The 23416-nt window shown below is 36.7% G+C and overlaps 1 protein-coding gene across 6 annotated transcripts in view; it reads right to left on the bottom strand.

Annotated features, from left to right (window-relative positions):
* Positions 1-23416, bottom strand: part of PAN3 (poly(A) specific ribonuclease subunit PAN3) — a 550273-nt gene that overhangs the window by 468678 nt on the left and 58179 nt on the right. For 4 of the 6 annotated variants that reach the window (XM_030233967.2, XM_030233970.2, XM_050971116.1 and 1 more), the window contains 7 exons: positions 18752-18917; positions 18261-18348; positions 12226-12365; positions 11363-11492; positions 8456-8520; positions 7642-7780; positions 1695-4641 (listed from right to left, as the gene is read on the bottom strand). In XM_030233967.2, the coding sequence (XP_030089827.1) occupies positions 4501-4641; positions 7642-7780; positions 8456-8520; positions 11363-11492; positions 12226-12365; positions 18261-18348; positions 18752-18917 (869 nt within the window). In that variant the 3' untranslated portion in view covers positions 1695-4500. Of the gene's footprint in view, positions 1-1694; positions 4642-6378; positions 6517-7641; positions 7781-8455; positions 8521-11362; positions 11493-12225; positions 12366-18260; positions 18349-18751; positions 18918-23416 lie in introns of those variants that run through there. The other 2 variants (XR_003945505.2, XM_050971122.1) reach the window with 2 other exon arrangements.

Raw genomic sequence — 23416 nt, 5'->3', positions numbered from 1 at the left:
CTAAGTATCTCTGCACAAGAGATCATCAGTTTTAAGTATCTATTGCACTGTCTCTTGTTGGTAAAGTATATTTGGCTTTGATTAAGACAAAAGTTTCAGTACTCTTTCGTTATTAGAACTGAGCAAGAATAGTTCAGGATGATGCATTTCAAAGGATGTGTTTGCACAGTGTAAATATATAAATATGCTTTTGTGCATAAATATTTAAGAAAACTGGACTAAAAAGATTACTTTTGTATGAACCTTCAAGTGTCTTCATATGTGAAGAACTCCTATTTTGTCTTGCATTTTCTGTCTTTATAATGTGTTTGACTACTAAATTCATATAATAAAGTTTGCTTTTGAAAAAAAGTTAGGGTTCTGCCAGTGTCAAAGACTGCTGTGACACACAAGTCAGCACTGGGCAGCACAAACATCTGGCACACATCCACCCCACAGGCTGATTTTCTAAGCAAAGGAGAACATGGAATAATCGCACAGAGGAAAGCACACTTCTCGCACAGCAAACCAGTTACAGTGACAGACACCTGTCACTGCTTCCTGTGTGGGTGACATTCCCTAGGTTCAGCACATTTAGGAAGAACTTACTGCTGTCTGGAGACAAAAATTCAACTCAGCCTCTGGGAGAGGCAAGGTTTCAGGGTGGGGAAAGACAAACATCCCTCCAGCCACTCACCATTCCTGGTTTCTTCAGCAGCTAGGAGATGCACACCAGAAAAAAGGACAGCAAACAGAGCTAAGGTGTCCCCACCAAAGCCTATTCTGAAGCTACTGGGACAGCAGGCAGCACCTTAGGCCTGGGTCGAGACTCTTTTCTTCAGAGAATCCCCACATGCCCACCCCATCCATCTGGAGCTGGGGATGCTGCCTCCACAGAGATATTCAATCAAGTGGTCTCCACTAAACAGCATTCATCTGAGGGGCTCTCCAACTGCTGAAAGGAGAGAAGCAGAGATGAAGCTTTCTCTGGGAAAGCAGAATGGGATCATCAAGTGCTGCAGGAGTCGTGTAGCTGTTGCTGCACATTACTAAGGAGGAAACTGGAGACTAGATATGTGCATCAGTCAAACAATGTAGCTAATACAGTAACATTCCTAAAACACTGCAATTTCAGCAATAATGACTCCATGTTAAATATGTGCAAGGACTATTGACAAGTCACAATATATTACATAAAATTACATCTTCCATAAGCATGGTCAGCACTGGATGGATATAGGAGACTTTATCCCACCAGCAAATCATCAAACCTTTGCTGGTTAAAAATATAGAAAAAGAATTCCATGAAATAAAGTTATTGTGACTCCATGTGCAAATTCTCAGAGAAATTAATACACTTTGTTATTGAGCAAAAAAAAGCTCAAAAAACATGGAAGTAAGGGTACTTGAGCAGAGTTTTCAAAAGTAAGGCTTATCAAGGAAAGCAGACCTGATCAAACTGAAGCAGATGGGATTTGACTTGGGAGCTACAGAAAGATGCATTAATACACTTCAAGTGCACAGTTTTAGGACATCTGATACACTCTAAGTGTCAAGCACTAAACACAATTTGTGACTCCTGTTTGTTTAAACTCCGCATTGCAGACTGAATGAATACAAAAGAAGTGCGAGACGAAGGAAATAAAATTCCACCAGCAAAGTCGAAAAGCCCTGGATCCAACTTCAGAGCTTCACAATGTCAAAATAAGGCCACATTACTTCTGGTATTCTTTATTAAAAATACTGCTGTACACATGAACAATGAAAACAGGATTAAAGATGAGTAACACATACTGGGATCATGACATTAGAACTTAACATACTGGTGCTTTTTAGGGGAAGCAGTTGACACCTGAATTACTGAAACAAGGGCAAATCAAAAATACATAGGTACCCTCAACAAAATATTTACAATATAGTAAATACAGCAACAAAATTTAAAACAGGTACAAAAATTAAAATGACCAACATCAGATGATTTCAAAGGTTGTCCCTTCTGTGCTTTTAGCTGTAAAAAATAGGAAGGTCAGAAATAAATTTCCCATCTGGGAGGGCACATCCTGGTGACTCTTCTTTTAAATACAGATACACAGTTCTTCCTATGAATGGATCAAACTACAACTTTAGGACAACCTTCTAAATGGAATTAAAATGGGGTAGAAGGGCTCTCCCCAAAAAAAACACCCAAGCTGAACTTCAGACTGTTCAAATCATTCCCAAATACAGACCAAATAAAATAAATAGAAAACAAAGCTCAACTTCTTTTTAATTTTATGTATTACCTGACACCAAATATTTTCTGGCTGACATTATGTATGAAAACTTATTAGCTGTCTACCTTTTTATTTTTAAACCAAGTCCTGAGGTTACTAGGGGCTGAAGCAAACTGACATTATGCAAATACACACAGGTTTGCAATTTAGACATGTCTTGCAGAGGGTGTGCTGGTCTAAAAAGGATGAGAATTCAAGCCCTATTTTACCCCTGCCTTACACTTCCACAAAATATTGGTCCACAAATTAAATTTTCAAAGGTTCCCAAACCCCACAACTGAACAGATGATCCCCTTTCATTTTCAAAGAAAACAATACTGGAAAAAACCTCAGCCCGCTTATAAATTAAGCATTCCATATTTCTTCTAGAATACAAGTACTTCTTTTTTTTGTACAAAAGAATTACAATATGATTTGTCAAAAAACATAGAAAAGACAGCTGCTCTTCCTCAAATACATGAGCTTATGATAAAAGACTGTTCTGCATGTTCACTTTTCAAAGTTCCTGTTCCTTTTATATTAAAAAGAACATTCTGGCAACTGTTATCGTTTGAATATTAAACATTATGTTCCTTTTAAAATTGCAACAATAATTGATTTTTAAACTCAACAACTGATGCTACTTAATGTGGATTCAACCACATTTTCTAAAATGTGTAAAGCATGTCCCTAGTCTTCAAAGCTTTCGATGTGAAGAGAGTTGCTTTTTTCTTGATGCAAGTCTCAAGGCGGAGAATCATTTTAAAGCTTATAAAAGTGGACAGAGAAATATTAAAAACTTCTCTGAAAACTACAAATATTGAGAATCATTAAAATTGATGTCAGTAACATCAGTTGCAAGTGCTTAGAGTCTGTCCTGACCTTTTGAGTTTCCACATTTTCTTCATGGTGAGCACCCAGTGCTATTGAAACATTCAGTGCTGGGAAAGGATAGATACAGTCTTCACTACTGCTTTAAGAAAGGAAATTCCTACATATTTGGCAGTCTTCAGTATCAAAGTGTAGGTGTTTAACTAGAAATCCCATGAATACCCAAGTTTGGAGACAACTGCATGTCCAAAAATTAGAAAGGTAATTGAGGAGCAAAATTCCAGACTTTTGAGACTGAATTACTTCAGGAATATTCATGTGTTGAGTATTAGCAAAAGTAATATTACTTTGGGCTAAGCAGTGACTGCAAAGGCACAGCAGATCATTATCCCTCCAGATTCAGGCCGTAAAACTTGAAAAGCTCTTGATGCCAGACAACTGCTGTGTTTAGTTAATCTTCTTTTAACAGTGTCTTTGTATCTGTATCCAGTGTAGCGTACCATAATAAAGCTGTGGTTCAAAGAACAGAACTTTATACAAAAATTATACTGTAAATAACCTAAAGTAATACACTCCTGAAACTTCAGGCATTTAAACAATTTCTTTAAAAAAAAAAAATCTATTAAAAAAATTGCATAAATGTAAATGCTTCTGACTACCAGGAAAATGTACAAACAGTTTTTAAAAGGCGCTGGTTGTGTTTAGAGCAAGTTTGATATGCTCCTTAAATTAAAGATGTTTCCCATTATGCTGTTTTCGTCACTTCGCTTAGACAAAGTTTAAATCGAATGACAGGGGACTTTCTTTCCTTTTTAGTCAATTCACCAATACTTCACTTGACTGGTTTTAAAAAGTTGTTTCTTCTCACAATTCTTTGAGCTAACAGTGGGTGGCATACAGAGCTTGCATACAACACACTTTTACAGAGGTTACGAACTAAACGGTCATTAATAGAACACAATTTCTATTAAATTATTTACCTGGTCCTTTATGCTATTCTGGGTGCAAATAATATCAAAAATGAATAAATTTTGCTATATCCTCAGTGACAAAAATGTATCCCAGAAATGTCCTTGCAAAGAGTTTCCCTTAAGTATACAATGTGGCAAAACTTCAGAGATCAGAAAAGTCTTAAAAAAATTAAAATTAGTGCATATACAAGTGGAAAAAATAAAAGTAGGAACATCATGCACCTGATGTGTTCCTTAATCTAAAATAAATTCTTCACAGATAAAGCCTCCAATGGCAGCCTTAGCTCTAGGATAAGTGAAACATTCTTCCCTTCAAGTAACAGTGTACCTGACTGAAGTGCAAGCAGCTTTGCTCATCTCCTGTTTGTTTCCCAAATGTGAAATGAGATGACAACAACAATTCAGCTGTAGTGCAATTTGCTATAGGTTAAGTTCCTCAGCAATGTCCTGCATGCTTTCAGCAAATACTACAACTGACCATTTGCGGCTGCAATCAGTTCTTGAAAAGTATTTTCAAAGCAGCGTTTTAAATCGCTGTAAGTTACCACAAGTACACTCTTCTCATCTCTGGAAATGAGGCTTATTTTTTCTGGCACACCAGCATCTAACTGTAACAAGAATGCAAAAGATAAAATAAAAGAAGTGTGAAAGAAATGGCAAAACATTTCCCCAACAACAAAAGCAATCAATTTCTTGGCAAGTACATTGTTATGGTGCAGTTCAAATCCGCTAACAGGACACAAAGGAAGAATCCGAATCGCACCACAACAACGTCCTCGCCAAAAAATTGAGACATTTTGGTCTTAACCTGATGGACATTCCAGACCTTAGGACTAGATTACCATTGTTTCCTTCCCCTTCCACAAAGCTAGTAATCCTGTAATGCTATACTTCCCTGTGTAAAAAGCTTGACAAAATTTTCATGTACTTCCTGAAGAACAAAATTAAATTTGACATTACATTTGCACATATGATCCACGTAGGGTAAGTAATTTACTTCTTGTCCACTCCAAAATGAGATAATGGATGGATCAGCCCCAGGTAGCCTGAAACCTGGTAGAAACCCAAACCTCATATTTTTGGCAGTACTGGAAACAAACTAAGCTGTATGGTACATTTAACCCCTTAGAAAGAAAAAATTACTGTGGTATAATCCATAACCAAATGGATAATTTGGGGCTGCTAATTTGGGAACGTTTGTTCCACATTTCTTCTCATGGTTTGCTCTGACTTCTGAAATTCAGTATGTCCCTTTTTATATATTCCATTAGATCCTAATTTCTAACAGAGAAATATCCTGCTTTACATGCTGAAGCCCATTACATCACTGTTTCTTATGCTCTTTGCACTTTGCAAGAAATGTTCATCAATAGAGAACTGTCAAGACTCTCTTATTATGCAGAACTTTTGTCGTTTTGTTTTAGTCAATACGTTGATAGTTCCACCACAGTCTTTCTTATTCCAATACAAAAGGTGGGGCAGAGACAAGTGAGATATGACACTACCAATCCATTCTTTGGAAATACAACCCCAGCAGGTTTAAATGTAATATAAATGTAATATAATTATAATACAATTATAATATTGTACTAAACAGAAAAACAATGAAATTTGTCACAGAGATGTTCCACTAGCTGCTGTCTGGAGCAACACAACAAGTTAGAAATTTCATGCATTTCTCTTCTAAAGTAATGTTTTGAGTGTAACCTTAAAAGCTGGAACCACCACATTTTAACCACCACATGCTGCTTTGTGAATGGTTTCAGAAGGATGAAAGCAAGCCAATTAGCTTCTAATTTTTGTAGAGTAGGATAAAACCACCAGTGTCTTCCAACAACCGTTACAAAATATTAATACAATTAAGATGTTGGTGAAATATTGTCCACTGTTCATTCCCATTAGCATCATACAACAAATCAATTAATTACCTCAATGGAGGATCTTCCTAATTAATGGAAGATCTGTATTAAGAAAGCCACACTGCTAATTACAAACATCAATATTTATGGCTTTCTTTCCTCCTGTGGGTGCATAAATCTATATTCTCAGCTGAAAAGATGCTCAAAACACTACATTGAAAAGGAAAGTTTGTTGTTTTGGTAACAAGAGAATAGCTTTCATTCAAAAGGAATGTGTTTGGCAAGTACCAGTAAAGTCCATTTAACTTCTACTAGTACTTCTACAGTTTCTGAAGTGCTCCTTAGACTGCATTTCCAAAGCAGAGTTCTGTAAGCCTTACATTTTTTGTGTGCTGAGCCCACAACCACAGAAGAGAAGAGTCTCTGTTTGAAAAGGTAAGCCATGAACATTTATAGAACAAGGCATTCTTTGACATTGTCTCTTACCTGACCTATGAATTCAGGACTGTCCCCTCTTGCTACAGTACTGTATGAGTCACTGCTTTCAAATCATGATGGCATTTCAATGCCTACTTGAATGTCAACATGCTTTCTTTTTGATTTAGCCTCAATCCCTTTAATGTCCTTTTTAAAGTGATTACAGACACCAACCAGAAAGATAAAAAGGAGGTTAAAAAATGCACAGCAGTCGTCTAATAGGAGGTTAGAAACCCTGACAATTTTAGAAAAATATTTAACTGTACAGTTATTACACATCAAAGGATCTGAACATATTCCACTTTTCTTGCAGGAGAAAGTTGGCTATCCTAGTCCTAGACAAGAAAATATTGGGCACTAAAACTGTGTATTGTCAGTGTCTGCATCACCATTCTCTGAAGAGCAAGTGAAATTACCAAGCAGCTACAAAAGCAACAACAAAAAAAGTTGCAGCATCTTAGTCTCCCACAGATTATTAAAGTTTAGCAAAATAATGTGAAATAGTTGAAAGCTGATCTACCAATAAAAAAAAATAATCAGCTCACATACTTTTTAATTTACGGAGTAAAACAAGTTCTTCATCTACTGAAGACCTTGTGATGTCTCACACATCTCCTGCTATTAATCATGAGAGTGCTCAGATACAATTCTGCTAGTGGTGCAACTCTCAGAAAACTGCAAATAGCTTTGTTAAGTCAGCCTTGGAAAACAAAGGGCTGGAGAGACTAGGGAAGTTATTACAGAAGTGGACTTAACATTTTAAGTCACAGAAATTTTCTAGCACTGTCCTGATGGCAAGGATTTTGCACAAATTTCTGTTGCAATTTCCCTCCTGTCTCCTACTCGAGTCAGCACAATTTAGGAATGGATCTTGCCTTATGACCATGCTTTGTGATAACTACCAGCAGAAACCTCCCCCAGTTAAAGGAGTATTATGGATCCTTTATGCTGTGTTGAAAGACCAGAGTAGCATAAAGGGACCAGCATTGCTCATCCACAGTAATCAATGCATTCTAGGATGAAAAGTTAATATTGTATCTCACGCTATATTAACAAATTTTTAATATTCATGTGCTATTTTTATTTAAAATATCCATAGATGTTGGAATATTAGCTTAGTGAATACATGGTTTTAACCCAAAATGGGGAAAATAACCACCAGCTAAGCCAGTTGCATTAACCTTGCAGTGTCAACTTGCTTTGCAGTGGAATATTCTTTTAAAGAAAGCTAACCCAATCAAATGTGTAAAAGCTAACTGAAGTACAGTGTACCTTGTTAAGACATGAGATAATGTGACTGAGGTCAATCCAAGGAGTACCCGCTTCTGTCACCTGATGGAAAAGGTGATCTCGAAAGAGCTTTAGTAAATACCTGTCTCCAGTTTCTGACCACGTTGGGTCCTTCTGAAACCTAGTGAAAAACAAATTCTCATATTAAAGGTCAGTAAGTTAAGTAAAATCAAACCCCACAGATATAAACGACACTTCTTATTGCACAGCTAATCTCCTGCTATAAATTGCAATTAAATTAATCCCCCCCGCCACAAACAGAAGATAACATACACAAAAACTTTCTCAGCTGCTTGAGCACCTAAAGCTAATGTCTTCCAAGAGCCACCAAAAAATAATGGAAGAAAACAAAAATTATCTGCAACAAGTTTACCACTTAAAACACATGTAGAAACCTGCATTATAAACATAACTCTAAGTTTATGCAAAGGGATGGAAAACTGACAATGAACACTTCATTTTCATGTAGTTAGTCAATAAAAAACAACGTGAAAACTCACTAGCTTAAAACCAGTATCTACATTTTTTGCTTCAGTTAAAGCAAGCAATGGATTTCCTCCAAAACTACTGCCACCCACAAGAGAAACCAAACTAAATACAGGGAAACAACTTGTAGCCTTCTCCTGTCTATTTAAAGTTTTGGTCAAAGTTGCTTATCTTAATTTTCTCAAGGCTTCTTAAATACTCATTTCTCCATGGGCACACATGGGGGGAAAAATTTAAATTTATGAAGGAAGAAAGTGCATTGCAAACTGTGTTTTACATACTCTAAACCACAAAAACAAGTATTTCTTACTCTGGCCTCTCATTGATTGTTCCCAATTTTGCTAGGAGCCTAAACAACCTTCCATTTTGCACCTCCTAGAAAACAAGAAAAAGGTTAAGAGTCTCTAAAACAAAATTTAGACATTTACTTGCAAAAGATACATGGTAATAATGCCAATGAAGCACTGTTAATTACAAGGATTTATTTATTCAAAGAAGAACGTATCATTTTTTTCAGACAGATCAAATGCATTGTATTATTTATCCATAGTCCAGCGCTCATTTTAGCACTTCAAATTATTATAATGTGAAGATTCAGCAACCAATGATACGTCCCAGTTCCAGCAGGAACTGGACCAGACAGTCTATTTCCTTGTTGAAATGTAAGTCTAATCTCCTGCCAGCCTATACTCACAGGTATGCTAAAATACAGTTAGTTAAACAACAAGAATATGGGTTTTTTATATATATATGTATACACACACATATACACAGTTACCAAGATATGCAGAAGTATGCAGTACACCATCTTATTTCAGGTAAAGATGAGAAGAAACAATCTACCAGATCTGTTTTTCAGAAATGCTTCGTAGGCCATTATTAGTAAATATTTAGCAACAATATCATTAAACTAATATTCAAATGATAATTGGTTGCAAAAATAATTTTGAAACAAGTTTTTTCAAAGCAGTTAGACTCTAAGTCTTAAAAGAACATGAATAATGAGTCCATAAATGACTTAAATAAAGCAATGACAATGAAGTCACTCAGAGGCAGAATATTAAAATTATAGTTGCTTAGCACACATGTAACTGAAAGTTGATTTGGCGTTGATTTTTTTTCCACACCACTTAGGATGCAGTGAAAACAGTAACATCCTAGCTTACATTAAACAAAAAAATAATTCACAGTGTAAATTGAAGTTGTCAGGAAAAGATCCTCTCTGATATTACTCACATTCTCTAATGGCTCAGGTCTACAACATTATTCATGCTAAGATGCATCTAATTCCACACATGTTCATATTGATTTCAACTGAATTCAGTCTGGAGTAGATTACTGTGCACAGCTGGGTAAATAAAGTGGGTCAAGGTGATAGCAGCCTGACCTTGGACAACCTATGGGTTGCAGATTTCTATGAACAGTCTAAAAACACACTGGAGAACAGCTTGTACCGCAACAGCAGCTACACTTAGAGACTGACATGGAAAACCAGCCCTGTCCAGCTAGCCAAGGTCTACTATTTGGTCTAACCACCAAATTTATTTTTGGCATGTGGTCAAATACTCAAAGGCCAAAACTACACCTGTATAAAGTTCATTGCCTTGCAGATTCCCAGTGAATGGTGACACAGATGAGCACCAACAGAGGCACTAAGTCTCCAAGAGCCTCCCTGCAGGCCTAGTAGCCTGTAAGGAGGGAGATACTCTCCACAGGGCTTATAAACTGAGGCTTTGATTGCTATGACATGAATATGATGATTGTAAAAGTGAGGAAGGAAAGGAATAGCAAAATAGGGTTACTGCTCTGGGAAAAGTGAGCATTACGAAGATATTAACTACATAGAAGCCACTCCCAGCATCAGAAGTCCCTAAGCTACAGACGACTGCATGCTTGGACAATATAAGGAAAAAAAAAATCACACATGCTAGTCTTTTTCTAATACTCCCTCCAAAGCATTTGCTTTGGGAAAAAAATGAACAGAGGGTATCAGGCTAGATTTAAGGGATACTGTGGCTCTGATGTTAATGAAGGGGATGTCATAGTAGGAACAAGTTGCAGGTTCAGTTTGACAGCTAATTAAGAAGTGGTATTTATCACTGTCAAGTAAACAGCTATTGCCAAACTGGGGGCTAAGCAACAACTTGAATTTGTAGTAACTCTGCCAACCTGCCAGTGATAAGCAACTGCTCAAATAACCTGACTAAAAATACAGAAATTGTATGGCTGATCACAGGGCAATCTCCATCTTTGCTATGGGAAGGAGCCCATCTGCCCAGCTTTGTGCAGGCACATAGGCCACCTTAACAACAAACAAACTTAAAAACCTCTGGAGAAGTATTAGTAGCTGATTCTGAGCATCTAGAGGTACACAGATACTGTTTGGCTCTTCTACAGCTCCTTGCTTCTGACAGATTTCAGCATCTTTCATCAAGGAGGGGAAAACTGTTCTCCAACAGGACAATACTGGAGAAAGCAAGAGAACTGAGTCCATCAGAATCCCAAACACTGACCTACTTAAAAAGTTCTCAGTGAGGGGTATAACAGAGTGGAATCACAGAACTCGATTAAATTCTTCTGTAGTACCTATCCCACACATTTTCAGGGCCATGAGAGCATTCCCCAATGTATGTCCAGCTGTCAGTCGCTTCTGACTAACAGACACTCCTTCCTGTTGAACAAATACACCCTGACTTGATGCATAGTACATATTTCCTTTATAGCTAGCACTTGATACCTTGACTGAACACCACAGATCCCCACAGCAAGAGTGCGCACTTCAGGAAAGCTGAACATGGTATCTCCATGGATTAGAATTCATTCAGAAAGGAAAACATATGGGAGCAAGGACACCAAAATCCAAACCTAAAAATTTATAGGGCTTTAGCACACATCAAATGATCTACATGACATACATGGCTTTCTTTACTCAGAATGCTATTTTTAACCATGCTATAAAGAACATAATTTTCCCAAGACTACTGGTTGGAAATGAAGATGCTACTTCAGTTAAAACACAGCTGAAGACATCTTAAAACTAGGCATTCTTGAAGCTCTTGGGGCTTTCAAAAGCCTGAGTTTAGAGTGGTCAAGCCTTCAGGCAGATTACTTAGGTTAAGAGACAGAAGGGAAAAAAAACCCAACAGAAATTGGTAGAAAACATGTAGCCAGGTACCCTGACTACAAGTCTTTCTGCAGGAGTTACTACATGATTTACCTTTGCTAGATCTTCTTCTATAACATCATTTCGCATCTGAGCAGCATCCAACTGAGTATAGAATCGTGCACCAATCATAGGCATGATATCGTTTACACTGCGAAGTCTGTTTTGGTCAGTCAGCAAATACCTGCCAAAATAACCCAACCAAAGATTACTTTCTGCAAATGTCAAACATTATATTCCATTATGAATTCATAACTATTTAATTTTTTTGTATTTAATACATAAAGTTGACAATTGTTATGTTTCTTAAGAAAACAATCAATTTGCATGTATACATTGAGTCAGTTATTTATACAACATGGGAGTATACTCTCACGAAACAGCGCAGTTCACTCCATTCAAACAGCAAGAACATATACAAAAAGAGAGAAGGATGCAGATTCAGACTGCAATGCAATTGTTTTTCAAATGAGGAAAGGAGAAAAGACTTCTATTTTTCCCACTCAGGCTGCAAGGGAGAAAAAGACTGACTATATTGAAACAGCACAAAAAGAACACGCAGCCAGAAAAAGCTAACACTCAACCTTTTGGCCAAAAAGTCAGTGTGCCTATTTCTCTGAAACTGTAAGATAAGACTAGCATACTGCTATTGTAGAGAATGTGCAATGAAGCCCAGTGTTTGAGACAACCTAAAATGCTTGTTTTGTTTACACTCCTAATTCTTACTAAGAGCTTTACCAGCATTATACCAAAAAATTCATACCAATGTTTAACAGCACACTGACCGTGAAGACAACTCAATAACAGTAGATTTATCTGAAATCTTACTTGCATTTAAAAATACCATTTTGCTTTTGTATTTGTATACATAAAAAAGTGCTGCAATTTCCTTTAAAAGGTTTATTAAACAAACTTACAAAATCAGATTCTTCAGATCAGAGGAATAGTTGATTGTCACCAGTTCCATTGCTTTCTGCAAATTCTCTCTCTGAATTCCTGATAAAGAATTGCAAGCCAAAGCCAACACAACTTTCCCCAGGGAGATCAGATCTGCTTGCTAGTAGGGAAAACACACACAGGTAAGATTCTCAGTAAAGATAAATACTACCTATGGTACTAGATGGTGTTAAAGAGAGACAGTTCTTCAATAACCTCAGAAGAATTTGAGCAGCTAAAGTAAGTACTATTCAAATCATAGTTCAATATGATTGTTCAAGTTACAGTAGTTAAAAAGTACAGAAGAAAATCTGTCCTGACACCTAGCAATTTTTAAGTACTATATTTATCTTTGAATTATTAAAATTTACCTATTTTTAGCTTAAGGACAGTACCAGAGAGAACTGTGTAGTGAGCAGAAGATCTGTAATGAGGTTCTCTGAGCCACCCACCTGCTCAACCCTGACAAGTCAAGGAGTTGGTGGCAAACAGAACAAGTCTTCTCAATATGAGATGTAGAAATAAAAGGATTATGTGTTAAACTGAAACCAGCATTTTCTGCATTCCTATCTTTTCAATCTAGCCATCCAGTGTGAATTCCATACTGGGATCCACACCACATTCTAACACACGATATCACCATTTTAATAAATTGCTCAAATATTTTCATCTCTGATGGACAGAGTGAAAATATCTGAACTGTGCAAAATAACCAGACAGGCCTGTACATCTGCCAAACAGAACAGCATTGTGCGTTATGAAGAATCCTTTGCATTACTAAACACTTTTGTTAAAAGCAGAACTGCTCTTAAAAGATGAATGCTGGATACAGCCTGCTTTGCCGTAACAGAAAATTCTGCCATTATTAATAGCCAGCCATAAGAAATGATTTGGAAAAGCTGTAACAGATTTTTTAAGCCCACTGCTAAAAGCAAGAGCCTAATTTAGTAGCCAACAAGGACATTCACAGGAAAAGCTGAACCAATTATTTCCATGGAAAGGCTTTCAGCTGCACGCAACTTGGCCAAACTTCAAAAGATCTGCAGCCTTCCATGCTGGATAGGCCCCAGAGTGAATTTAACAGTCAGCTATACATATGAAATTAGAATTTTCCTGAGTTTTTTTGGAGAAAATAAGATATTTTAGCAAAACTAAAAACATAAAAGATACTAGTAATTGAGAATGTCAGTTCCATAGCCTAGAGCAAGGCCAAGCCATTTAGCAGAGAATGCAGTCGTACAAGGAATCCACCTTCCATCATTTCTGTAAGAAAGGCTAAAAAATCTGGCAGCATTAAAAGTTCTGGTTAGAATTTGACAGCTTTAGAAAAGTGCTGTGATGGTGAACATGCCACAGCCCCTCACAGCTCTTCCACCCAGAGGCATAACCACACCTGCTGCCTCTGGCTGCAGTAGCTGAGCAGCCTTCCCTGAAGCCACGTCTCCCAGGAGCTGAGGGAAAGGGAAAAATACCAAACCTTTCCAGGTCTCTCAATGTCCCTGCTGTTCCTACATCAAGTATGATTAAGCAGCACAATTTGAACATGGACACACAATACATCTGAAGTTAAAAAGCATATTATTCTTGTAGCTAATGAAGACAGAAACAGGATGTGGAAAATGAGACGAATAAGGACAAAGTGGTTGAAAAGGACGTGGGACTGGCATTTGCTAAACTATTTCCTAAGCAACACAGAATTTCTGAGTATTAGCATTCCTTTTTCCTTTAGTAAAGAGACGTTAATCAGAGCAATAAACCCCCTTTTCAGTGTGAACTTGCTTCCACTAACATGTAGTCAATTTCAGCAGCAGGGAACTGCTATGGCTATAAACAGAGGATTTCTGCTTGTGCAGTATCTAGAAACGTGTGTCACCTGACACAAAAGCATTTTCATTACGATTTTTTTCTCCAAAATGTCTTGGAAGAAATATGCATTTGTATTAACCACAGTTGTACTTCTTTATGCAGTCCTCTACTTTACACTTAGTACCTTTCAACTTTTAGTCATTCATAAGGATATAACCTATATAAATTCTGGATCATATAACCCTGAGACACTGAAGGCAAGACCCTATGAAAATTGTCTTCCTTTGCACAGGTGCTTTCATAATACAGATTGCATTAGATTTTAGAAATTATTGAGAAAGTTTTACATTAAACATCAGACAGGAAATTTTAAATTTGATCTTTGTGGGGTTTTCAGCATTTGACTTGCAACCTTAAATTTTTGTTTGTTTCACAAATTACATTTACCAGAAGAACTGGCAGAGACAATATGACACCCCAATGCACCCCCAAACACACAGTTTTCAAATTACAGCCAATAATTAGCTTGTTTTAGACACAAAAGTGGCTTGGATTCATCCCACTTATTTTAGGAACTTCAAGCATTCAGTTAAGAGATTGATCAATCTAAGACAACTATAATTCTGTAAGGAAATTCAGATTTTGAGCCAGTTGTACTGCTCTCTGGAGGCATTTCCAATACTATTCATTGTTAGGTGAAACCCTGAAAGAAAATGTTATCGCAATACCCAATTTTTAAAGTTTTATAAGAGCACAAAGGCAATATTCTTCCTGTGTGACTGGAGAATCAGAATATCACAAGCTGGAAAGATCCCATTAAGTTCAGGATTTCTGAGAGTCAGATTACTGTTTCAGAAGCAACTAAACTACCATCTGCTGACCCACCCTATAAATTCAGACAGGGTATGTGACTTCCCAGAAGCTGGGTTATACCATTCTTTCTGTAAGGAAGCAATCCACATATGCCTATTAAGTCTTAACCTAATCCCTGAAAATACTCAGCTCCTACTGCTCCTAGGCAAAGAAAGGTTAAAGAAGGCACACAAGAACTACCAGACTTCCTTGCAGCAGGAACACCAGAAATATATTTTTCTGCATTCCTGAGGTAGCCTTGCTAGTGCAAGGTACAGATCTATACTAAGTACATCATTTCCTTGTTTATACTCCCTATTGTGTTTGCATGATCCTATGGATCATGTAAGTTCCTTTTGCCACAGATCTGACAGAAAACTTCGGCTATGGTAACTATCAACAGTGACTATGAAGTAATACTAAGTTGATTCCTAACTTCAAGGTAAGGCTTTACACCTTCTAAGCACAGGCAGCCTTTTATTCAAAAATGCACCTAGCATGCAATTAATAACCACTTAATTAGTAATTCAATTCATAACTGTAACCTCTACCAACTTAATTTTTTTATCTCTTGAAAGCTTTGCGAGTAAGGATTTTATCAGCATTCAGTTCATTGATAGAGTTATTAAATGGCATTCACTAAAAACCAGCACTAGGGGATAAACTCAGAAAGTCATTAACATTCATTAATGTCTCCCTGTTACCAAGTCAATTTCAACCATGTCAAGTGAGCAATTTAAATGTTAACTGCACAGATACCGTTTATTTTTTCTAATTAAATAGGTATATGCCACTATGCCAAATGCCCTAGAGATACCTCAACATTTTATACATTTGATTTTACCAGCCAGACATGTAAGCTATTCAAATAAATTTTTTTTTGACAGGATCCATTTTCCAGAAACACTTTGAAACCACACTACTTTTTATTTTGTTTTTTTTATCCTGATCCACTGCTATGTTGGATCAGTATCAGCTCCAGTTCTGTGGATTCACTTAAAAGGACGAGTTCCTAGAACTGTTGTTAGACGTTACTCCAAGTTTCTACATTTTGGTGAATTTTTTTAGAGTCAAAAATAGTCAAAAATAGTACTTGAGATATCTCTTCAAACTAGTTTCTTTAAATTTGGGGAGGTGGATATGAAAGTTATTTTGGTTTGCTAAACCGAAAATATTTACTTTAAGCCAAAGTAACCTTGTAGCCCTTGTTAAAACAGTAAAACTTAACATTCTCTTTTTTTTTTTTGTAAAGGGGAGGACTTACATTTTATTCCAAATACAGAAATATTTATTAAACCTTTTTACTGTTTCCTGTATCACCATGTAGCTTTCCCATCTGTACCTTGCAACTGACTGACACAAGACTTATGGACTGTGGTGGGGCAGGAAGTCACATGCTGCAGTTTATACAGGTTTAACACCTGGTTTTCAATGCAAGTGGCCATTCATATTTCATTTACTTCTTTTAGCTTCCCTTTTTGTTGCCTTTATGTAACTCTCAAATGATCACAGAGATTAATGTGTTTAATACAGATTGCAACGAACAATTGCATTCCTTTTACATAGCCCCTCACTGTTTTGTCTGAAATCTCTCTTTATATTAACCATGGGAAATAGCCAGAAAATGGCAAATCCTAACAAATACAGCTTTATCCATTGAAGACAACAAGGAAATGCATATTAGCTGGGCAGTAAACCAAGAGATAACCTACATTTTTAACAGTCACAGGAGTCCCAGAGGAATTCAGGAACTGGGTCATGGATCGAAAGGAAAAAGGATGAGCAGCAGCTGTTATTTTGCAATTTTATCTGGCTAGGGCAAACAAAGGTAGAGCATGAGAAATGACCCATTAATTTCAAGGAATGGACCCAGTTTGGCACCTTGGAAGGAAAAAAATGGGCAGTGAAAGCCTAGCCCTTCTAAAAAAAACTGTAAAAGAAAATGCCATACTGTATTTACTAATTGCAGTTTAGATCTTCCAAACTATTTAGGAGTATTTATTTTCCAGTTTAGCAGAGCAACCTAAACAATTTGAATATTAACAACATATAAAACACGAAAAGCCATTCCCCCTAAACAAAACTAGGCATTATCAAGCAAGTCAGCTGCCATGTGTTGAGCTGCTACGGTGATAAGTGCTTTTGACAGACTTGTGTACCTGCAAGTATTTTTAGATTTGTATCTTCAAGTATTCTAAATGTTTTTCTTTACTTGAATGTCATAATATCTCAGGAGGATCCCTTTCCAAGCTGAAATCAAAATAGAGAAGTACTTAGATTTAAAAAAAAACCCCTCATTACATTTTTAGGCACGGAATCCCTTACTTACTTGTATTTTCATCTTCTCACAACTGTTTTCCACTAAATTTTTACCAAAAGCCCACTCATACGTAGCTGAGTGTGTGTGTGTGTGAGCGTGAAATCTTTGGTGTACTCCTCAAAGCACACTGAAAACTGCTTTACTGTATCATTAAAAAAAAAAGTTACATTCTAGAATATGGTCTCCAACAAGATAGTTTCTTCTGGCCAAAGTTCAAACATTTCAGTTATTACTTAAAGACTCCGAATAAGCAGTTTTCACAGTGAATAAGGTCAATTAATGAAAATAAATTAAATCCAACTCCCTACTGTAGTCTTTCACTCCCAGTACAGACAGGGTATGTGATGACTGCTGAAGTAATGTACTTTACCCTGAGGGGAAGTTAGGGAAAGAGGCACTCCTGTACACAGTGATGCTCCAGATGACTGTGGAACAGTTTTTGTTAAGTCTAAAGGGGTTCTTCTTAATTCAGGAATTATGCAGAGTCCACGCTTCAGAGAACACCAGGAGAGCACGGAAAAACTAGGAGCCCAAAATAAAGATACACTAGAATCTTTTTGGCACGAGGAGAGGGACTAAATGCAGTTAATTGAAAGATCTTACTCCTCTCAATAGGTATTCAACACTTAGTTATTAATGTTAAAATCACAAAAGACAGAGCAAAAACTATTACTGAATAATTTTTTTTATCTCTAACACTAAATGTAAGATTTTTTTTCTTCTTCCTTTAGAAATTTCTATTTCCAGTCGTTTCTGACTTAAGTTTGTTAAATACTATAGTTCAACCTGTTCGGTGAGCTTGCTGAAATTTTAGAGGCAAAAGATATCAAAATGAGCATTCACATTTATAAATTATAAGCAAATTTGAACAGTGTATGGGAGAACCAAGATCAAATCAGAAGTGAAAAAATACAGTAATTTACAGATAGATACACTGGACTACAGTTTAATTAAAGTACTTGTCTTCCAAAAGGAATCACACTGGTTCGCAGCAATCCCTTTGCCAAGACACCAACCTAACTAGCAGTGTTGTCATACCTGAAACTGAGCCATTAATGCCAGTGGATTATTTTGACTGTTGTCAAATGTCAAAACGTCAAAGATTCCAACACAATTTACTCGTAACCTTTAGGGTAAGAAGAGAAAAGGAAAAATTGCCATTAAACTTCATTGGTTACTCAATTTTTCCTCTAGCATTCATTGAATTTTTTGGTATTATATAAGTCATCAGTACTTAGCAGATCAGAAAAGACTGATTTTACTATTTGATAAAATGCACAGACAGTATTCTGTTTACAAATAAATCAAGAAATTTCTAAACTGACAGTAGTGGGTCTGATCTGTACTTTGAGGATAATGCGTAAGTGTTCCCAAAATATGTTTTAGAAGACCTTTAAAAAACCAAAGTTATAAGCTTTAGCACAATGCCTTGGGACAGTTGAGAGAACTTAGTAGCTATTTATATACCAGGTGCACAGTCAGCAGCTGCCAGGAACACAGAGCACAGTGAGACTGAGTGCTTTCATTACCTTGTTTTTCCTGTTACCAGAATCTTGGTTGGATCCATAACTCTGCACGCCAGTCCTGCTGTGTGAATGGTCCGTAAGGCAGAGCTGAGCTGCACAATATATGCCCATATCAAAGACTCTGGAAGCAACCCCGCATGCTGCCGTGGCAGAGGTCCATCATGCTGACCTAGAACCAAAACATTGTGAGCATCAATGGAAGGCTGCTGTGCAAAAAGCAAAGTAAAACACCTTGAAATATACAATTAACTCACACACTCATTTCATTTAACTCTTAATAGTCCTTGAAAGACACATCTATGCTGCTTTAAAGGTGAGTTTGGGAATAAATTTTTCTTCATTGGTTGGTTTCACATGGTGGTTTTTTGAAAATGCTGATAATGCATTAGGCATTATTTATTTCATCCCCATATTCAGGGAAATTATGTTTTGAAGTGGAGAACAAGCACTGATTGGAAATTGCTCAAAGTAGATGGTACATCAAAAGATGCAGGTACTTCAGAAGTAAAAACACCAGTATCCTGAAACAAAGAGTATTTACCACAATAGCTGCAAAATTTTACCTCCTTTATTGCAGGCAGGCTTCCCAATTAAACATTTTCTATCATCTAATAAAAAATAACAAGCTAATTTCAACCTATATGAGCAAATCAGACAAAGATTTGGAGGCTAAACATCACTGAACCCAACTTGTATGTTCTGCTGTGACACAGCTCCCTGAGAAGTCATCACTGCATGACCCTTATTCCAAAGGTCATATGAAAGAAATGCATTATTACCCCTCCAAATGAATTTGTAGTTCTCCTTTCAAAAGTAAAACTCAATCTTTGCAAACACACACTCAAATCCTACATTACAGTTTGAGCAATACTGAGTCACAGATGAAAAAATGAAAATATAGATAACAAAAGTTATTTTAAGTATGATGTGAATAATTCAAGTAAGCAGGCATTGTTTGCCTTGCACAAAGTTGAAGCAGAAGAAAATACATCCAGTATAAGACAGTACATCTCAATTTTACAAACCACAAGAGATATTTCAAGAGGTTGCCTCAGTAATGATTTTGCTTATTTTGTGACCAGTAATATCATCAGTATTAAGTAAAATCCTGTAAGCATCTGATTGGTTTTGCTGTGAACTGACTGTGCTCTTCTCTAAACATTTATTTCTTTTTAGTGTTTTGTTTATTTGTTTGTTTGGGGGTTTTGGGTTGTTTTGTTTTTTGTTCTTGTTGTTTTTTGAGATTGGGGTTTTTTTTTCCCCTTGTCCTACACAACCAAATCAACATCTGAGCATTTGATCAAAGTAAACATGTGCATACTTGCATGCATATGCACGCACAAAATATATGCACAGTGAAAAAAAAGTGGAACGCATTCCTGATAACTTTTTACTTGGAAATTTTACTGACTTTAGGGTGATGGGCTGGGAATGTTACAAGCTTTCATTTGAGCTTTGTATTGTCCATTTTTGAAATTTTAGTTTGCTTTTCAGGTTTAAGGTACTTTGGTTTAGATTGTTGTAGGAGGATACAATATAAGAAAATAAAGGTAGTATAGAAAGTAATCTTACCCCTTAAGGAGTTGCAGCTGAGCCAATTATTAGAGATTAAGAACAGGCCTGACTTTAACAGGCCTCAGCTGTGGCCAGTAAGAAGAAGAGTGTTATAAAAGAATGGATTGGTTGGTTGAGGGGGAACTGGAGTCAGTTGGCTACTGTGAGAAGAAGGAAGAGTCAGTGCTTAGAGGAGCTGCCTATGAGAAACGTCGAGGAGGTACGAAACTCTAGCAATATAGAACCTTTGCAATATAATGACAACAGAACCATTGTGATATAACAACAACAGATTACGAAGATCAAAATGCTGACTCCTTTTAAAAGCAACAAACTTGGCATGTCTATTGAAAGCTGAACATAATGAGATATTGTTTGTTTTTTCTGGCCCCCTGATGAATCATTATGCAAATCACTTCCCATAAAAACCATCATTCCAAGTCTCATGTAGCAAACTTTTTCCCTCATAACTCTCTCTTCTTCAGATTGACAAAAATTATAATATAAAATGACTGAAAAGACACAACCTCCTGTACTAGTTGAGACCCTTTACTACTTGCTGCAGAATGCACTTTGTATCTGGTGAACAGCAACATGAGCAGTAAGTTTAACAGGGATGTGCATGGATACTGTAAGTCAGTTATATCTGTACAAAGTAAGTCCAGAATAGAAATGTCACTATAATATCCCAAAGAGAGAGAGAAGCTGAAACTTGTCAGTTATTTTTGTGCATGCATAACAGCACCTGCCCTATGATTTTCAAATTAAGGCAATGTAACCAAGACACTATCCAATATACACTGAAAGACCAGAGTGTGAGACAGCTTCCCCTCATCTATCAGAAAATCTCAAGCAACGTTATTTTACTACTGGAAAAACTTACTTGAGGCTATAGCCAAATCTAGGCTGCTGCTTTTGCACCAGTTGGCTGCACCCCGCATTCACATACACTAAAGGTACAAGCTAAAACATGGGAAGAAGCAGCTTTGAAAGGTCCTCTTACATATCTATCTCTTCAAAATAAGCAGGATTAAAAGCAGTTCAGTTGGCTGCAATGCTGACTATAGTGTATGTCCCAAGAAGCCAATCAGACCTGCTGCAGACAGCACTTGAGCAAGGACCCAAGGAGATGAGACCCAAAAGCTTGCTCTTCAGGAGAAACACATAGTTGGAAAGCTTTCCAAACAGTGCTGAACACAAGGGAAAACATCACAAGAATATAAGTAAACATTACCCAAATCAGAGTATTACTTGAAAAGGTGTTTTTTTAAGAAATTCCATGGTTGATTTGCAAAGACTTCCCACCACAGGCTCAATCTATGACTACAACAAGCAAAATTTCAGACTGTGTTCTTCCCACCTACTGCATGGTAGATTCCCCTCCCCCAATAATTTCATCTCTGTGATGTAGAATACAGCCACTAATGAAAAAGATTAAACATTTTAAACCTGCCATTTCAAAAACACAGGTTATCCATTATTTTTTCTTGCCACACTGGGATAAACATAAATAAAAATCCTGACACTTATTTTCAGTTCTGTGGTACGCTGTTGACAACGTAACAAAAAATTACCCTCTGCACCAGTGTGCATGTGTACATTTTAAGTTTTATGCTTGTTAAAAAAAGCATTCAAATGAAATTCTGTTCTCCAGAGCAAGTATGAATCCAGGAATAATCCTGGGATGGGAAGTAAGACCTGGGAACACAGCAGGTGTTCCTGCTTGACACCTGTTTGACAACATCAGGAACACTGAAAGCATGCCAAGAAAACACAATTCTCACACATAATGAAGGAAAAAAAAACAAATGAAAGATTCAGCTGTTTACTAAATTGAATCTCTCAGGCTTGTAAACCAGTCTTTTACATTCAGAACTGTGAATTGTTCGGTGTTTACTTGGCGTTCCTAAGTTAAACTTCTGAAAGCAAGACAAATGCAGTAGTCTTCATCCTTTCTTCAGGGAAACTTGGGGTTTGGTTTTACATTTCCCTGTTTTCAATATACAGAAAGGTTCTGAACTACTAGAATGCAGCAGTAATTTTTGCAAAAAATCCAAAGCTAATGAAAACTTGAACTTACTTGGAAAAAGTTGCAGCTTTTGGCAAAGGTATTTTAGGATAAATATTAGTCACATATTTTGTCTTCAAAAACATCATGCTGACTTTCAATATTCAAATATTCTTACTCCTCATCACACGCTATTCATCAAGTCATCACACAACTTATTTCTTTTTCAATAGAAGGGGTATTTTATAAAAAAACATTCAGCATGTGAGGATGTAAAAACGGTAAAGTCAGCAGTGAAGTCCATTTTTGTGCATGACATACTACTATTAATGTGTCAAAAGCAAAGCAAGTTTCCCAGACCATGCTTATCTTCATCAGAAAGTATTTGTTTGCTGAAAAACAGAGACTGAAAACTCCTGCTAACAGCGTGTACGCCAACATTTAATTACTCTGAGTGTTTAAAAGCAGACCAAAGGACATAACAAAGGCATGCTTATCTCTGCCAACCACAAAAACTCATCAGGACAAACCTTTCTGGCAGCTGCCAATAGTTTCTGTTAATTTGCCAGGATTTTCTGGCTGTTAAGTTTTAAAGTACATACATTCAGAATTTGGTTTACCATTCAATTATTGGACTGTTAAGAGCAGCATTTCAGTACTTTTGGGTTAACTAGCTAATGCAAAGAGAATGTAATTTCGGCAGAGATAAATGCACTAATACGTGCTATAGTCTGAAGCTAAGGAATATAAGAAAGGTGGAGGAAATACCAAAAAGTTCCAGAGCAACAGATTTAATGTTTAGAGTATGAAGAAATGTTTTGAGGAAATATAAGTGCAAATGATATAAGAAGAAACTTTTCAAATAAATGCACTTTGAGTAGTGATTAACTAAAAATTCAGATACCTGATTTTAAACCGTGCAAATTTAGTTAAATATGACAGAACAATGTTAGATTATCACACTGTACCATCTGAAGGAAGAGGAGGTATCACTGAATAAAGAACACAAGCAACAAATTCTACTCCATTCAGAAGTCAGAGACATTAGTTTACAGCATAAAAATAAATGTAAGCTGCTATTTTTCTCCCCCACGCCAAATCTCTAG

This window comes from Serinus canaria, chromosome 1, assembly GCF_022539315.1.
Source record: "Serinus canaria isolate serCan28SL12 chromosome 1, serCan2020, whole genome shotgun sequence".
NCBI classification, from domain to species: Eukaryota; Metazoa; Chordata; class Aves; order Passeriformes; family Fringillidae; genus Serinus; species Serinus canaria.
The sequence above is the reverse complement of the archived record's forward strand: the minus strand, read 5'-3'. Positions and strand labels throughout refer to the sequence as shown.